Below are 14570 nucleotides of genomic sequence, written 5' to 3'. Positions count from 1 at the left end.
ACAAAACTACAGCTAATATCATGAAACAATCAATTTAGTGTTTTCTGGCTGGAAAGGAGTAAGTGCTGTTTCACAGAGCACTCACTGAGAATTCAGAGGACTAAAGGCAATTCCCAAAATAATAATCAACTCTAGCAATTTCTTTTATCAATTTCTGCAAAGTTCTAGATTCAATAAAAGTTTCTAATCTCTCTCAGCCACAGAGAAACTGTGATCAAATTTACCTTCTTAACAACTTTACGTAGAAAAATATTTTTTAAAAAATTTCCTCAGGGGTACTCAATTTGATTTTCAAAATACTAACTTGTAATATGTTCAGCAACTTAAAAAAAAACACACAGCCCAAGACATACAATATTACAATAAAATAAATGGTAAATGATTTGTGCAAAACATTTTCCTGACAATCTTCATAACGTTTTAGCATAGTTCATGGAGGCAAACATGCAGTAGGGACTTAAATTCTCTTTAATCGAGGCCAATTTCATTAAGTGAGTTTTGACTACAAAAACAAATTTTGATCACATCTCACATTCTCAGAGTTCATATTCAAAACAGAAAAAAGTTGGTGAAGATATTTCAACTCTCAATAAAAGAGGACCATGAATATTTTCAATAAAAAATTTTAACAGGAATCAGAATACCAAAATAAATCTCAGACTAATGAGAAACATGGAATGAAATGTTCCTAACAGTGACATTTTTAATGGAGTAAAAACACAATAAGTGCAATCATGTAGTTTTAATCACTATCCTGTGGTTAGATTCAACTAATAAAATCTGCTCTAAGATTAAAATAAGATTTTCAAGTAAGCACAATAGAGAATATTGATCACATAACCTTAGGTGAGGATATTACTGTACCTTTCTTCTCCAAACATTTCAGTTGTGCACATTTAAAGTGAGTAAATGTTATGGTTCAGTATGATGAATAAACTGTTTCTATTTATTAATGCAATGTAACCAAAACAATATATTTTAAATTTTAAATTCATCTATTTATATACACTAATAAAATTGTAAGTCTAATTAATATGTGTTTTCTTTAATATCTCAAAGCTATTGGGAATTGTTCATTTTTAAAGTTGGTTTTATCTATCTAGTAAAATAATATGGATAAAGAAACAAATACATTGTTGATCATAAGAATCATATGCTGTTAGAGGTGAAAGGGACCTTGGAGATAATCCAGTTCAAATCCAACACTCCTTTTACTACACAATGCTGTCACAAGTTTGACAAAAGTTCGTCTGATTTTGTAAGAGAGCGATCTACCAAAATTCTTTATCTACAAACTAGATGATACCTCTGCACCATAATTCAACCCTTAAATGAGCCATTAAAACTTAAAATTAAATGCTTGAACGAGAAAAATGTTTTACAAAAATTTATTGCATCCAACAAATACTTAGGCATTCTGCATTAATACACTATTTACCTCTTAATAAACATAAACACTTAGAACATAGTACAATACTGCTAAAAAAAAAGCAGAAGCAGAAATAATGGAAAAAAATAAATACAGCAAATTAAGAAAAGCATACAGCACTGTCTCATGTTATGACTCACTCAAAATAGCAAACTGGAAAATATACTTTAAAAAATCAATTAAGATCTGCAAAACAAATGCTTATAATCATTCAGTACATATGCAGATGCGCCTAAACACAAAGTCTACAGTAGAAGTGTGCAGTTTGATACTCACGTACCCACAGTACAAACAAAACACTGGTGGGCACGAGGTACCCTCTTTGGCATGGTGTAAATCAAGAAGCTTCTTGACTACCATATGAGAACAGTTTAAGTTATGGATAGATTGCATAACCAAGAACATAACAAAATATTCAATTCTGATTTAAAAAAAAACAAAACAAAACCCAACAGTTGCATTTTCCATCTGACATGCAGTGGTAGTTCTTTTTTCAGTAAAGTACTTGCCAATTACAGAGAGGAGGGGGAGAATCAGAGCACTTTAAAAGTTTTCAAGTACAAAAAGTAAAATAAAGCTCAACCAGACTAAAATACAAATTTAAAACAAGCACCTCAAGAAAGCTGATTTTGTGACTAATTGTAAAATTAGAGAAGTCAAGGTTAAATGAGGGGGAAAAAATCTCTTCTGCATGTTTAAAAGTGTGTGTTTATATAAGCAGGTAGGTGGTTATGCATAGATACACATACATGTTTGTATGGTGTGAGTGTTGATTAACAAATTGATGCTAAGACTTTAGAGTTGTGCTCTCCTGGAAAATAAGACACAGTAAACATTAAAGTGGAAAAGAATTAAAGCAATTTCAGTAGCCTGAATATTGTGGCTGAAATCCTATATTGTGAAATACCTGAATTATTTCTTTTTCCCTCATCTTATTCATTTCAATAGACAGATTAAGAATTGGCCAAGTTCATCTTTTGTCTACATTTTTTTTTAAGGCAATTGGGGTTAAGTGACTTGCCCAGGGTCACACAGCTAGTAAGTATCAAGTGTTTGGTCCCAGGCCAGATTTGAACTCAGGTCCTCCTGACTTCAGGGCCGGTGCTCTATCCACTGTGCCACCTAGCTGCCCCTTTTTCCCTCATCTTAAAATAGCAGTATGTCTGTTTAAATATTTAATTCAAAAAAACAAAGGCTAGCAGCATTTGATGCTGAATAATTACTATTTAAGGTGCAAAATAAAAGTCTTTGTTTTGTTAAGAAAACTACCTATTATTTTACATAATGGAGACTGTGCTCTATGCTAAAATTAATAAGAATTTGAAGCAAAAAAAAAGGAGATGGTATTAGTAAATGTAAAGTATACCTACAATATAAGCTGGCTTCACATTTACTAACTACAAAATGTCAGTTTCTGACAATAAGATGCTGTAAAAAATTGCATATATTTTTCTCATCTCCTTGAAACACGAAAACCTATCTTACTATAAACTTCATTTAACATGCTACATTTTTTACTACGGTTAACACAAAGAGTAACAATCTAAAGCTAGAAGGGACACTAAGAATTATTTAGGTTAATCCCTTCATTTCCCAGATGAGAAACTAAGACTCAAGACAGTTGAGGAAACCTATTTGAGCTTGCAAAGGTTTCCAAATTCTCCTCTTTCTACTAGCCCGCATTCTCTGCCTCTCGAGCTATATATTTAGTGTCTTTTCTTCAAGGGACACTTAGGGTTGGCTTTGCTGCAACACATGAAGGGCTAATAAATGTTAAGGAAAAGAAACCACCGATGAGCTGCAATACTATGTGAATATTAAGTTCGTTACATTTTACTACTGATTTGATCTACATGCAAGGGCGTCATTTGATAAACCAAACTGGATTACTTCAATTACAAGTTAATGCTATACCTACTACAATTTAACTAAAAACTATTCTCAAAAGAATATTCAATCACCCTACACACACTGAGGTCACATGTCTGTGTACGAACTGAAATTTAGCTTCAAAATATTCTTATCTTATGAATTTGTGGATTTTTGGTCTCTAAAAGCCAAAGCTTTTAAAAAATAGCACCACCAGAACTGACAGTAGGTATAAAGCAGAGATTAATGACAAATGAGGGTGATGGCACCTATTCAGGGCCTTGTGATTCACAGTTATCATGGACATTGTCTAGCTACAAGAATTAAGTAATTCTCAGTCAATTTATCAGATTATACATGGGAACAGAAACGCAAAAAGTGCTACAGTGCGTTTATAACACACCATATATAAGGGGTGTTAACACTTCTAAATACTTATTTTCTCTTTGTGTTTCTGAGTGTTGGCCCTTTTCAGGCCTCGCTTTCAAACTTGCGTGAAGATTGTGAGCGTGTCTTTACAAGGCAGGCCATCCTGGTTTTGACAGCCTGCTTGGTGCTCCGTTGCTCTCGTTTGCGCCCACGCCTAGGGTGTGTTATAATCTTTTTAATGTCCTTAGAGTTGGAACCATACCTATTCTCAGGATCATCTTCATCTTCATCATCATCCAAGGTGACAGGACCTGCTCTGTCAGCTTCTTCACCTTTAAAAAGAGAGACAAGAAGTTGTCAAAATCAAAGTATCGAAATCACGCACAGGAGCAAATCTATATGCAGTACAAGTTACAAAGCAAGCCAAAGAGACACAAGATTTTACTCAGCCTTTTTCTGGGACAAAAGAGAGACTGTTGTCCATAAACCAGTGGGAAGAAACATATCATCAGGACTTTCTTCAATCATAGGATCAGAGACAGAGAGATATAAGGGACCTTGGAGGCCACTCTACTAAATCACTCTGCTTCCGCATTTTACAGATGACAAAAGTCAGGGTGACAGATGTTATGTGATTTGCTCAGGCTCACACAAAGAAGTGCTGATGATCCGGCCTTTTTCACTGCAAGGCCCACGCCCTAGGAACTGCCCAACCTCTAGCCCATTAATAATGCTACATGACCTTTACATGTGCACAAGTTCTTTATCAAAGCTAACATCTCTGTAGTCAATATGACTGTTGAAACAAATTACTATCTCTTTTACTGTCAAAAATGAGGGAATTTCATGTAAGTAAATCCTTCTCTGGGAAATCAACTATTGAACTAGCGCTCCAATGTTCTACAAATTTTCTGGCAAACAAATTTCCAGTTGGCATTTAGGGTTAAGGACTGAAAATATTTAATATTAATAATTTTGATGGAATTTCTCCGGAAATATTTTATAAATTTTCCTGGCTGCCTTTTTTTACTGCTCAGAGTACAATTAACTTTTTCCGGATGCCTAAAGGTTCCCAGTAATGTTCTCCTTCCTTAAATCTACATATATTATCAAAGAATCTGCATCTATAAACACTGCATATGCAAAATCCATACTGCAATGTCTGCTATTATTAGTTCGGGCCCTCCTCACTTCTCACAAGTGATCCATTCTCTCTTTTCTACAATCCATCTTTATAGTAACTGCCACAATCATGTAGACAATATCACAGATTCTGAGAACTGGAAGGGACCTGGAGGCCATAGAGGCCAAGAAATAAATTAAAGGAATTCTTACTGTAACATATCTGACAAGCGGTCATCCAGCCTGTACTTAAATACTTCCAAGGAGAGGGAGCCAACACTTTTCAAGGCAGGCCATTACACCTCTGAACTGTTATAATTGTTAAATCTTTTTTTTTTTAATCAAGCCTAAATAATATACATTTTTTTGCCACTTGTGCCCACTCTTCTTGGGTCTGCCTTCGGTGACCAAGCATAAGTCTAAACTCCCTTCCAAAGACAATCCTTCAAATACTTGAATATACCTCTCCAGTTCCCCCTAGTCTTCTCTTTATCAAGCTGAACATACCGAATTCTTTCAATAGATTCTCATATGACATGGCCTCACACAGCCCTATTATCAATGCATGTCTTATACTACCCAGAACTGAATATAATATCCCAAATATAGCCTAACCAAGTCCTTTTTCTACTTAAAAACTTTTAGAGGCTACAAACAAAATACTAACTACTCAGCTTGGCATAACTCCCTACCACCTTAGTCTTATTTCACATGGCTCCTCTTTGAACACTCCACATTCCAGTCAAACTGTACTACTCTCCAAACTCAACATCTAAACTCTTGCTGGAAGGCACTTACACCTCATCACCAAAGCATTCAATCCTTATCTTTCTCCAAGACTCAAATGAAAGGACACTTGTCCAGGAAGTCTCTTCTAATCCACCCCTAGCTGCTGGTGTTCTCTTTCTCCTCAAAAATATAGCTAAGGTAAGCTATATTTAGACTTAGAGGATGTGAATTTGGTGGAATCAAGATCCTAAGCCTGTCATACTTTGTTGTGTTTCTAGAAAGCATGGCAATGCTACAAAGGCCTGTGGGAAGGCTAGGTAGTGTTAACCTGAAGAAATTATGGAGAAATGTGTTCCTTGGGGAAAGAATGCTATGTCTAGTCAGGAAAATGTAAAGTACTTCCTCAAGTTGCACTACTTGTTCCTGAAATGTTGTAATCACAAGTCTTGTCCCTGTGACCTACAAACCATGCCTATCAATCACTTAAATATGTGCCTCCCTTCCTCTTCTAGGACTTTACTATCTCCCACTTGTACTTCAACTCTCAATCCTGTTGTAAGACTATAAAGTTGTCAAACTCTGAGGTGATAAATATTAAAAATGTGCTTTCACTAAGCCAGAAAAATGCAAAGTGCTAAGTTAGTTCTTAGACTCTAAAGTCTATGTCAGTCAACAATTGTCCACCTGTATCACTTTTGACAAACCATTTAATGTCTCTGGACCTCAATTTCCTCATCTAGAAAATGGGAAAGGACAAGATTTCCCCAAAGGTGCCTTCTCAGTATAAGTCCAGGACCCTATGGTTTAATTTTCCATGTATATTCTTGAGGACAAGAAGTATTTCATTGTTGCTTTTGGATCCCAAATGCCGAACTAGCACTGTGTCTTGCACTAGGTAAGTACTCAGTATAAATGTTTGCATATAAAGCATTTAATAAATGTTTGTTAAGAGTATGCCCAAGATTATTTTCAGTGTGGAAGGCTCAATAAAGTTAGAGGCTTCTCATAGCTCAGGTCTCAAAGATGAACTCAAGCCTACTCCCTACTAGAAACACTCTATAACAGATTAGCCCTTAAATCCTAAAGACAGGAGACAGATTAGAGATTAGGATCAAGGTAACTCACTAATATACACGTGGTGGCACAGATTAAGTAGCAAATTAGGGAAAACACAACCAAAGTTTTGCTATGAAATATAAAACAATCGTAACAGAAAGAAGCTGCAAATTTCAGTAGAAACCTAACTCTGCATCAAATTAAGTAATCTAATTTATAAAAATGACATAGAAAGCCAAAACACGATTAAACAGCTTCATTATGATGATGCCTTTTGAGTCAATTTTAATACCCTACACCCCACTCAACATAATTTAATTTGCTTATAGCCTAAGCCTTAGTTGATGATTACCTAAAATTGAAGAGCTAATTGGGGTGATAGCTTATTATGCAAGTGAATACCATGTCCTAAAAAACTGCTCATTATGAAACAAGAGGGGTCTAAAATAGGTGTCAAAACAACGAATTCAAGCCAAACAGCCATCAGTTTAGGAGTACGATATACAACAGAAATATTTTAAATTCAAACTTTTGGCTACAGGAGTGTCTATGAGAAAGGAACCATAATTCTAATTTATATTCAAACCAATTCATATAAAATCACATTAGGTATAAAAAAGACCAAGATCCAAGAGGAAATAAAAATAACAATGCAGAAACATACCAATTATGTGTGAAACCTTATAGCATAAGAAATGAAACTTCAAAGCATGTATACAGTGTCTTAACTATATAATGTCTTAACAACAGAAACCTCTTAGTAAGGGTATCCAAACCAACAATAATACACCACGTACACATCTGTTCAAACCTGAATTATACTGGTATTCCAATCTGGTTGGAGAAGTGAAAGTAGCAGAAAATGGAGAACTTTAAGGACTTCCTAACATCCTCACTGTTTCTTTGCTTTATTTTCTTAAAGGCAAACATACCTGTTGAAATCATCAGCAAACTGATGATGAACTTCTAACAGATAGCAATGCAGCTGAACCAAATTATTTTGAAGGATTTCATGGCATGCCAAGTTAATCTTCACAATTTAAAAAGTGTCCGACACAAGTGTAAACTTCTACACTATATACATAACATAATCATATGCAGAAAAAGGTCTGAGTGTATTTAATTTTCACTAAAAACTTCTGTGAGCAATCACTTAATTCATTCAAAAAGTAGCCATTAAGTGCCCCTATTATGTGCAAAAGCACAGGGACTATAAACACAAAACAAAAATCAAAGAGTACCTACACTCAAGGAGGCTCGCGCTCATTCACCTCAAGCATTAAACATAACAGAAATGAACTTATTTATCCTGACGCACCTGATTCTGTGACAAGATAGCAGCGGTGTCACAAATACCTATTGTGCAGCAAAAGGAAAAGTTGGTAATCTCTTCTAAAATACAGTATCAAAAAGTATTCCTAAATGTGAGGGGGGGAAAATTCTTCCCTTGGAAAAATTATATTGCAGTACTGAGTAGGTATAAGTAGAAATAAACAAGCTACCAGAAATAATCTACTACTATCATAGCACACTGTAATTAAAAAAAAATGCCTTAAATAAGAAATGTTTTAAAAATCTATCTTTTCCACACCTGAAGAGTGGCAAGTTGCAGGATTTTCTGTCACTGGCTTAATTTTCTGTTCATCACCGCTCCCCTCGCCTGTGGAATTATGGTCATCATCTCCCATTTCATCAGAAGAAGAACTTGGAATTTCTTGCTGCTTTTTAGCACTTCTTCGGGGAGATTTTTTCTTTTTGTCTTTTACATTTTCTTTTTTCTTACTCTTAGCCAGAGATAGTTTTTTCCTTCGTTTACTGTCCTCCGAATACATCTCCTCAGCATCAGAAGATGATGAACCACTTTGTTTCATCGTGATATTTCTTTTTGTACTTAGGTTTCTCCTTTCCCGAGACTCTATCCTTTTCCTTCTCTTCTCATCAGAAGAATCACAGCACTCTTCTTTTGTGAGACCCTTCTCAATGTCAGAAGATGAACCATCTTGAGCAGTCTTTGCACTTTTCTCCCCTAAGTTTTCCCTTTTCCTTTCCTTGCCAGACACTCCTTTTTTACCTTGAGAAAAATCACCACTTTCTCCTTTCCCTGGTAACTTTTCAGTATCATCAGATAATTCTTCCTTCTTTTTAGAACTTTTCTCTCTTGCTTTTTTACTTTTCTTTTCCACTTCAGTTGAACCTTGCTTATTCTGATCAAGATCTTCAGGCAAATGAGAACTGTCTACTTTCTCAAGAAATTTTTCAGCACCATCAGATGAAGCCTCATCCTTCTCCTGGTGGGGAATCTCCTTCAAGTTGGCAGTTTTCTTTTCTTTTGATTCAATTCTTTTTTTCTGTTTCTTATCATCGTCAGAAGATTCACCACTTTGCTCTTTCTGTGAGGACTTCTCAGCAACATCATCAAACAAACCTTCCTGTGCCTTCTTAAAAGGTTTGTTTTTGAGACGGCTACTTTTTTCCATAGCTTCTGTCTCTTTACTGCCTTCAGGAGAAGCGCAAGGTTCTTCTTTCATGAAAGATTTGCTAGCATCAGCTGATGTCGATGCATCTTTCTTAGGTATCTGATCTCCTACTTCAATGTTCATCTTTTCTTTATCAACAGCATCTTCTGAAAAGCAAGAACTCTTTTGTCCGTCTCCTCCATCATCGTCAGATGAGTCATTTATTACAGTCTTAGAATCTTTTTTCTTTTGTTTGCCCATTCCTTTTCTGATTTGCTTTTCATCTTCAGAAGAATCATAATCCTCTTTCTTTGAATGTCTTGTTTGGGGTTTTTTGGCAGCTGCAATTTTACTCATAGTTTTAATCTCTCTTTCTAATTCAGAATCATAATTGGAAGAATCTGAATGGTTTTGGCGTTTCTTTTTAGAACCTAGGAAGCTTTTAACTTCTTTGCCTTTCTTTGTATCAAAATCAGAACCTGAAGTGGAGTTTTTTCTTTTTCTCTTTCCTTTGTCACCTTTGGATGTTTGAGTCTTTAAATCATATAGAGACTTCTTTGGAACATTTTCATTTGTTTCATTATGTTCAGTATCTGAAGAACTGTTACTCAACATAGATACTTCTTTGAGAACTGCAGGCATTTCATCAGAGTCTGAACTTGGAGCCACAGTGTCCAATGGTTTACATTTAGGCACCTTATTAGGTTTAGGACTGTCGATGGCACTATCAGAAGAAGTCCGTTTATCCTTCTTTACTGATTGCACTAATGACTTTCTTTTACGTTTCTCATTAAAGCCATCATTACTTTCTTCTTCTGAATTGGATGTCATAGGGTTGGCTTCAGTCTGTCGCCTCAGAGGAGTAGTCTTTACACGTGGGGATCTTCGAAGGTCAGCTTCTTCTGAAACTAATGGAATGTCATTTTCGACAAGATCATCATCGCTTCTTTCCTTTCGAGAGCTACGGTTCTCTGTCTTAGGAGTAAGACCAGAACTTTTGTTTTCTTCTTTTTCTTGTGTTGCCTCCTGACAATCTGCAGCTTTTACTGGAGAATCAGAAAGGGAAACAGGAGTGAGTTTAACATACAATTCTTTTGTTACCTTAGCTGATATTTTGAATTTGGTACCTCCTTTGTGGTCTTTTGAAGTCACATTTGATTTTACAGAATTCTCTACATCTCGATCTGCTGCACTACGGCCATCCCGCTGGTGGTCAGATGAACCCTGAACTTCCATAGCAGCTTCAAGATTCTCAAAAATATCTTCAGGGACTGAAGAAGGAACAGATACAATATCCATGTCTAAGGCTTCAGAAGTGTTGGCAGGCTCAAAGTGAGGTTCTTTTCTATTAGATTTCTTATCTTCAGCAACAGTATTTTCATGTACTGGTTGCCCCACCATTGGAAGACTTTGACCAACAATTTCACTATCAACTCGTTTCACTGACAATTTAGTATCACATTTTGAAAAGTCCTTCTTCTTAGACTCACAGTATATTTCTAATTTTGTAACTTCAGTTTCTGGTTTCACACCCTCAGCTTTATGCTCTTTGGTAACAGTCTCTTTGCTTACAGCATCTAAAGAATGAATCTCCATATTCAGACCATCTTCTAGTGCAAGATGAACCTTTTTGATATCACTCAGCACAGATTTAAAAGCTTTAAGTTGACGTAACTTTACCACTGAGCTTAAATCTGAATTTTCAGATGCCTGCTTCAAAAATCTTACAAAACTAGAGTTCATGTTTGCAGTGGTCTCAACCAGCTTTTTTGTCTTTTTAACGATGTCTTTTGGCACCATTAGTGCTGTAAAAGAGTAAGTTATAGATCCAGAATAAGCATCATCTAATTTCTTTTCTTCTCCATTACAATTTGAAACATTTTTCTTTGGAGAAAATCTGTGTGCGTGTTCAAATATTTTATTACTCTTTTCACTTTCAACTTTTATCTTCTTTTTGTTTTGTTGCAACAACTGTTCTAAATTCTCAAATACACTGTCACATGCAGTGACCAAGTCCAACAAAGGCTCTGGGCGGCAAATGTAGCAATACCATTGGTTGTTTTCATCCATTATTGCAGATAACTCCTTTCGACCTAAGTTGCGCAAAATGCACTTTTTGCAGAAAGCATTATGGCAGAAATCACAACAAATCAAGTTTCCACCTTCTGCACACCATCTGGAATTTTTAAAAAGAGAAAAATGTTACTTCTAATAGTGCCACTGTAAAAACAATTTAAACTTATAAAAGAGTAATTTAGTGTGAAGACTAAAACAACTTAGCTTATCTACTAAAATAAATTTACACTTAGCAAGTTAGCACATGAAGTTCATTATTTGTTGTGGGGGGAGGACCAAGACTATATTTTCCCTTTCTTGAATTTGTGTGAAGTTCTTTTTAGAATAAGCCTCCATTTCAGGGTAAAAAGACAGTCCCATCTTAACCCCTATATTATTTATGCCTTTCATTACCCCAACAAAGTCTACTCTGTCTCAGACTCTCAGCACAAATAACAGAATTAACAGATTAAGTGGAACCCGACAAACTGCCCTAAAGGTCAGTGGCTAACTGATTGTAAAACCAGAATAACCGTGTATTTTCTGTATTTTTATTTTATTTTAATTTTACCAGTGAGAAATGAGTTCCATTAGGAAGCCAATTTAACCCATCAAGACTCTCCTGTCTATGCACTAATGGATACTATTCACTGATTTGGCTTGTAACCATGAACATAATCATTATAACTATGATGATAATTTATTACAGTTACCATTTTAGAGTTTGCAAAGTATTTTATGTATGTTATCATATATAGATTATAACTACTAACAAAAATTCTAAATGCAATTAAAAAGATACACACATAAATATCTACCTGAAAAATAATTAATACTTTCGTTTATGAGTCCATAGAGCAAAAGAACACTTTCAGTTTTCTTCATGTACCTACCTGCACTGTTCATCCATTCCATCTGCATCACGGCTAATATCATCACTCATATAATATTTGTAGCAATTCTACCCAAAAAAAAAAAAGGAGCATTTTATTCCAACTTGAAGAAATCTTAATAATTGTATTCAATTTGCAAAATACTTTGGACTTGCTTTGTATAAAACATTATTAGTAAAAGAAAAGACATTTTTAAAGCACACTAAACTAATAATGGATTTATGCTTCCTAGGCTACATAATATATTCACTAGTGCTATTAATAACATTCTAACTCAACAGTATCTTAGAACAAGTTTTGAGCTCTGCAAAATGTCAATGCTTCCAAAAGAAGGGGACAGGGATAAATCCATGATTTTGTTCAGTTGGGGGAAATTCCAAGTAAAGAAATTCCTCCTATGAATGTAGGTCAGCACCTTCCCACAAAATAGTCTTAAGAGAATTGCCTTAAGGCAGTAAGTGGATTACTAGCTTCCAGAAGGTCACAAAACTAATTTCAGGTGGGCACAGAAGTTTCTGGCTTATAGATCAGTTTTCTAACCATTACAACATGCTATCTTGATGTTCAATACAAACACAGAACTGATACTGTTTTTAAAGAGAGAAAAAAGAATTTGGGCAACAACAAATTTCTAAAAATGTGGAAGATTTTTGTTTGGGGCATTATTTTGCGTCCAAACGAATCATTTCATTCAAATGGAAACTTCCTTTATTAAATAAGACATTAGCAATATACCTCTAATGTATAGATGAAAAGTTAAGTGACTTGCCAATAGTCACTCATCTGTTAGAGAAGTAGGATGGTATTATAACAACAACTGGAATTTGTATGGGACTTTAAGGTTGGCAAAGCGCTTTACACAGAAGGTAAACTCCTAAAAGACTCGAGTGTTCCTCAATCATTTGGCCTCTCTGCCATATTGCTCTATTAGCAAGTTTACTAGAACTATTAAAGAAAAAAATCTATCAAAAAACTAAGCACATGCTGAAATGTCACTAATGAAAAAGTCATTTAAATAAAAGCTGTGCCACTGTGTTTTAGCTTATCCATTTTTAGCAACTTTGTTAGTTACCAGCAGTTCTACAAGAGAATAGAGAACGAGTCTTTTCACAAGAAAGGTACTTTATAAGCCTTTTGTAAAAGAGGGAACTGTAATTAATCGTTGCAAAGAAGTATTTGAGAATTGTCTGTGTATTTTATTTCCTATATGTGTTCCTTGTTCCTCACTAACTTATGAGTGAGGTATTAATTTGGAAAACATGAAAAGTATATTCTAGTAATGGTTAGGATACAAAATGTGAAACAGAACCAGATCTGTCCGTAGTATACCTTGTAATGGTAGAGAGACATCTGCATGTCTTGTGAGGTAGATGAGCCTCTAAACTGCTTCTGTTGGGAGGGTGTGTTCAAAGGCTTGCTGGTAAACATCCAAATCAGACCCCAATACCACTGAGCTATATATGGTCTGCTTTCCTAGTGCCCAGATGAAAGCTCCTTGGCTCCAAATAGAAGACAGCCACAGTTAGAAAATTTGCTTGGCACCTCCCAACTCAGGGGTTATAACTAACTACAATGCAGTGACCCACAGACCATGTTCCCAACTTTGAGCTTCTCTGATTCTTGTCTTCCTATGCTGTCTAAGTTGCAGGTGAGCTCAGCTAACTCGAGTCCTCCTCACTCTACAATGAAATCTCACTAGGAAGGTAGAGACTTGGGAACTCACCAGTAGCTTCTAGCAACAGCAAAGAAACAATGAGAGAAATTGGAAGACGTGATTTGGTAGTACGTTATGGGTGAAAAGGAAGTGAGATTCATCAGATTGATTCCGTGTCTTTTTTAAATTGATCCTATTTACAGTTGATTTTGTCCTGTAACCACCTAACTCATGGTTCTTTGTCTCTGAACTTAGTTCATAATGCAGATGGCCTCTAAAGAGTTAAGTTTAGAACTCCAGTTCTCTTGTCAATCACTTTTCTATTTGTGTATCAAGGAAATAACCTTTAAAGGAGGTAGGTGGAGACCTGGGAGTCTGGTCGAGTATCATTACACCACCGAGCTACCCTTCTAGGATGTCTGGTTTGTTATCCGTAGAAATCTGGTTTACTATCTCTGTCCTTGAAGATACAGCTGGACTCGAATAATGAACATTTCTTACAGATAGGAGGGAAGGATTAGGTTGTCCCTACCCCTCACTTCCAAGTTCCATCCAATCATTTTTGCTCCCATCTATGATACTATCCTTCCCATTTTCTGTACCCCCCAAAACTGTAAAAGAGAACCAACACCCTCATTCGGAGTCTTAGTTTCGCTGAGGAAGCCGAGATCTTGTTTATTTGTAAATTCACACTTAACTAATAAGTTGACTGTGCTCGGAATTTTATGCCTCAGCCTACCTTATTTTTAAACGCTACAGAATGGCAACCATTAAGGGATAAGGGGGATGGGAGGCAGGTCTTTAGAGTGACCTTTTAGGGGGCCCTCCCAGCCCTCCCAGAAAGCTCAGGTAACATTTTCACCAGGAGGATTTCTCTGCAGAGGACTGAACCAGAGACCTGACATCGGCCCCCCGCCCCCAGCCCAGTCCCAAACATT

The 14570-nt window shown here is 35.9% G+C and overlaps 1 protein-coding gene across 8 annotated transcripts in view; it reads right to left on the bottom strand.

The window, feature by feature from the left end:
• Window positions 1-14570, bottom strand: part of ATRX (ATRX chromatin remodeler) — a 209273-nt gene that overhangs the window by 102198 nt on the left and 92505 nt on the right. For 7 of the 8 annotated variants that reach the window (XR_013483696.1, XM_020964560.2, XM_020964563.2 and 4 more), the window contains 3 exons: window positions 11979-12046; window positions 8166-11206; window positions 3930-3999 (listed from right to left, as the gene is read on the bottom strand). Coding sequence is in view for 7 of the 8 variants with exons in the window: in XM_020964560.2 (XP_020820219.1) it covers window positions 3930-3999; window positions 8166-11206; window positions 11979-12046 (3179 nt within the window). In the remaining variant the exon portion in view is untranslated. The remainder of the gene's footprint in view (window positions 1-3929; window positions 4000-8165; window positions 11207-11978; window positions 12047-14570) is intronic. The other variant, XM_020964564.2, reaches the window with a different exon arrangement.

The sequence above is a fragment of the Phascolarctos cinereus genome, unplaced genomic scaffold (genome assembly GCF_003287225.1).
Source record: "Phascolarctos cinereus isolate Bilbo 61053 unplaced genomic scaffold, phaCin_HiC Scaffold_8;HRSCAF=390, whole genome shotgun sequence".
Lineage (NCBI taxonomy): Eukaryota > Metazoa > Chordata > Mammalia > Diprotodontia > Phascolarctidae > Phascolarctos > Phascolarctos cinereus.
Note: the sequence above shows the minus strand (reverse complement) of the source record. Positions and strands in the feature narration are given on the sequence as shown.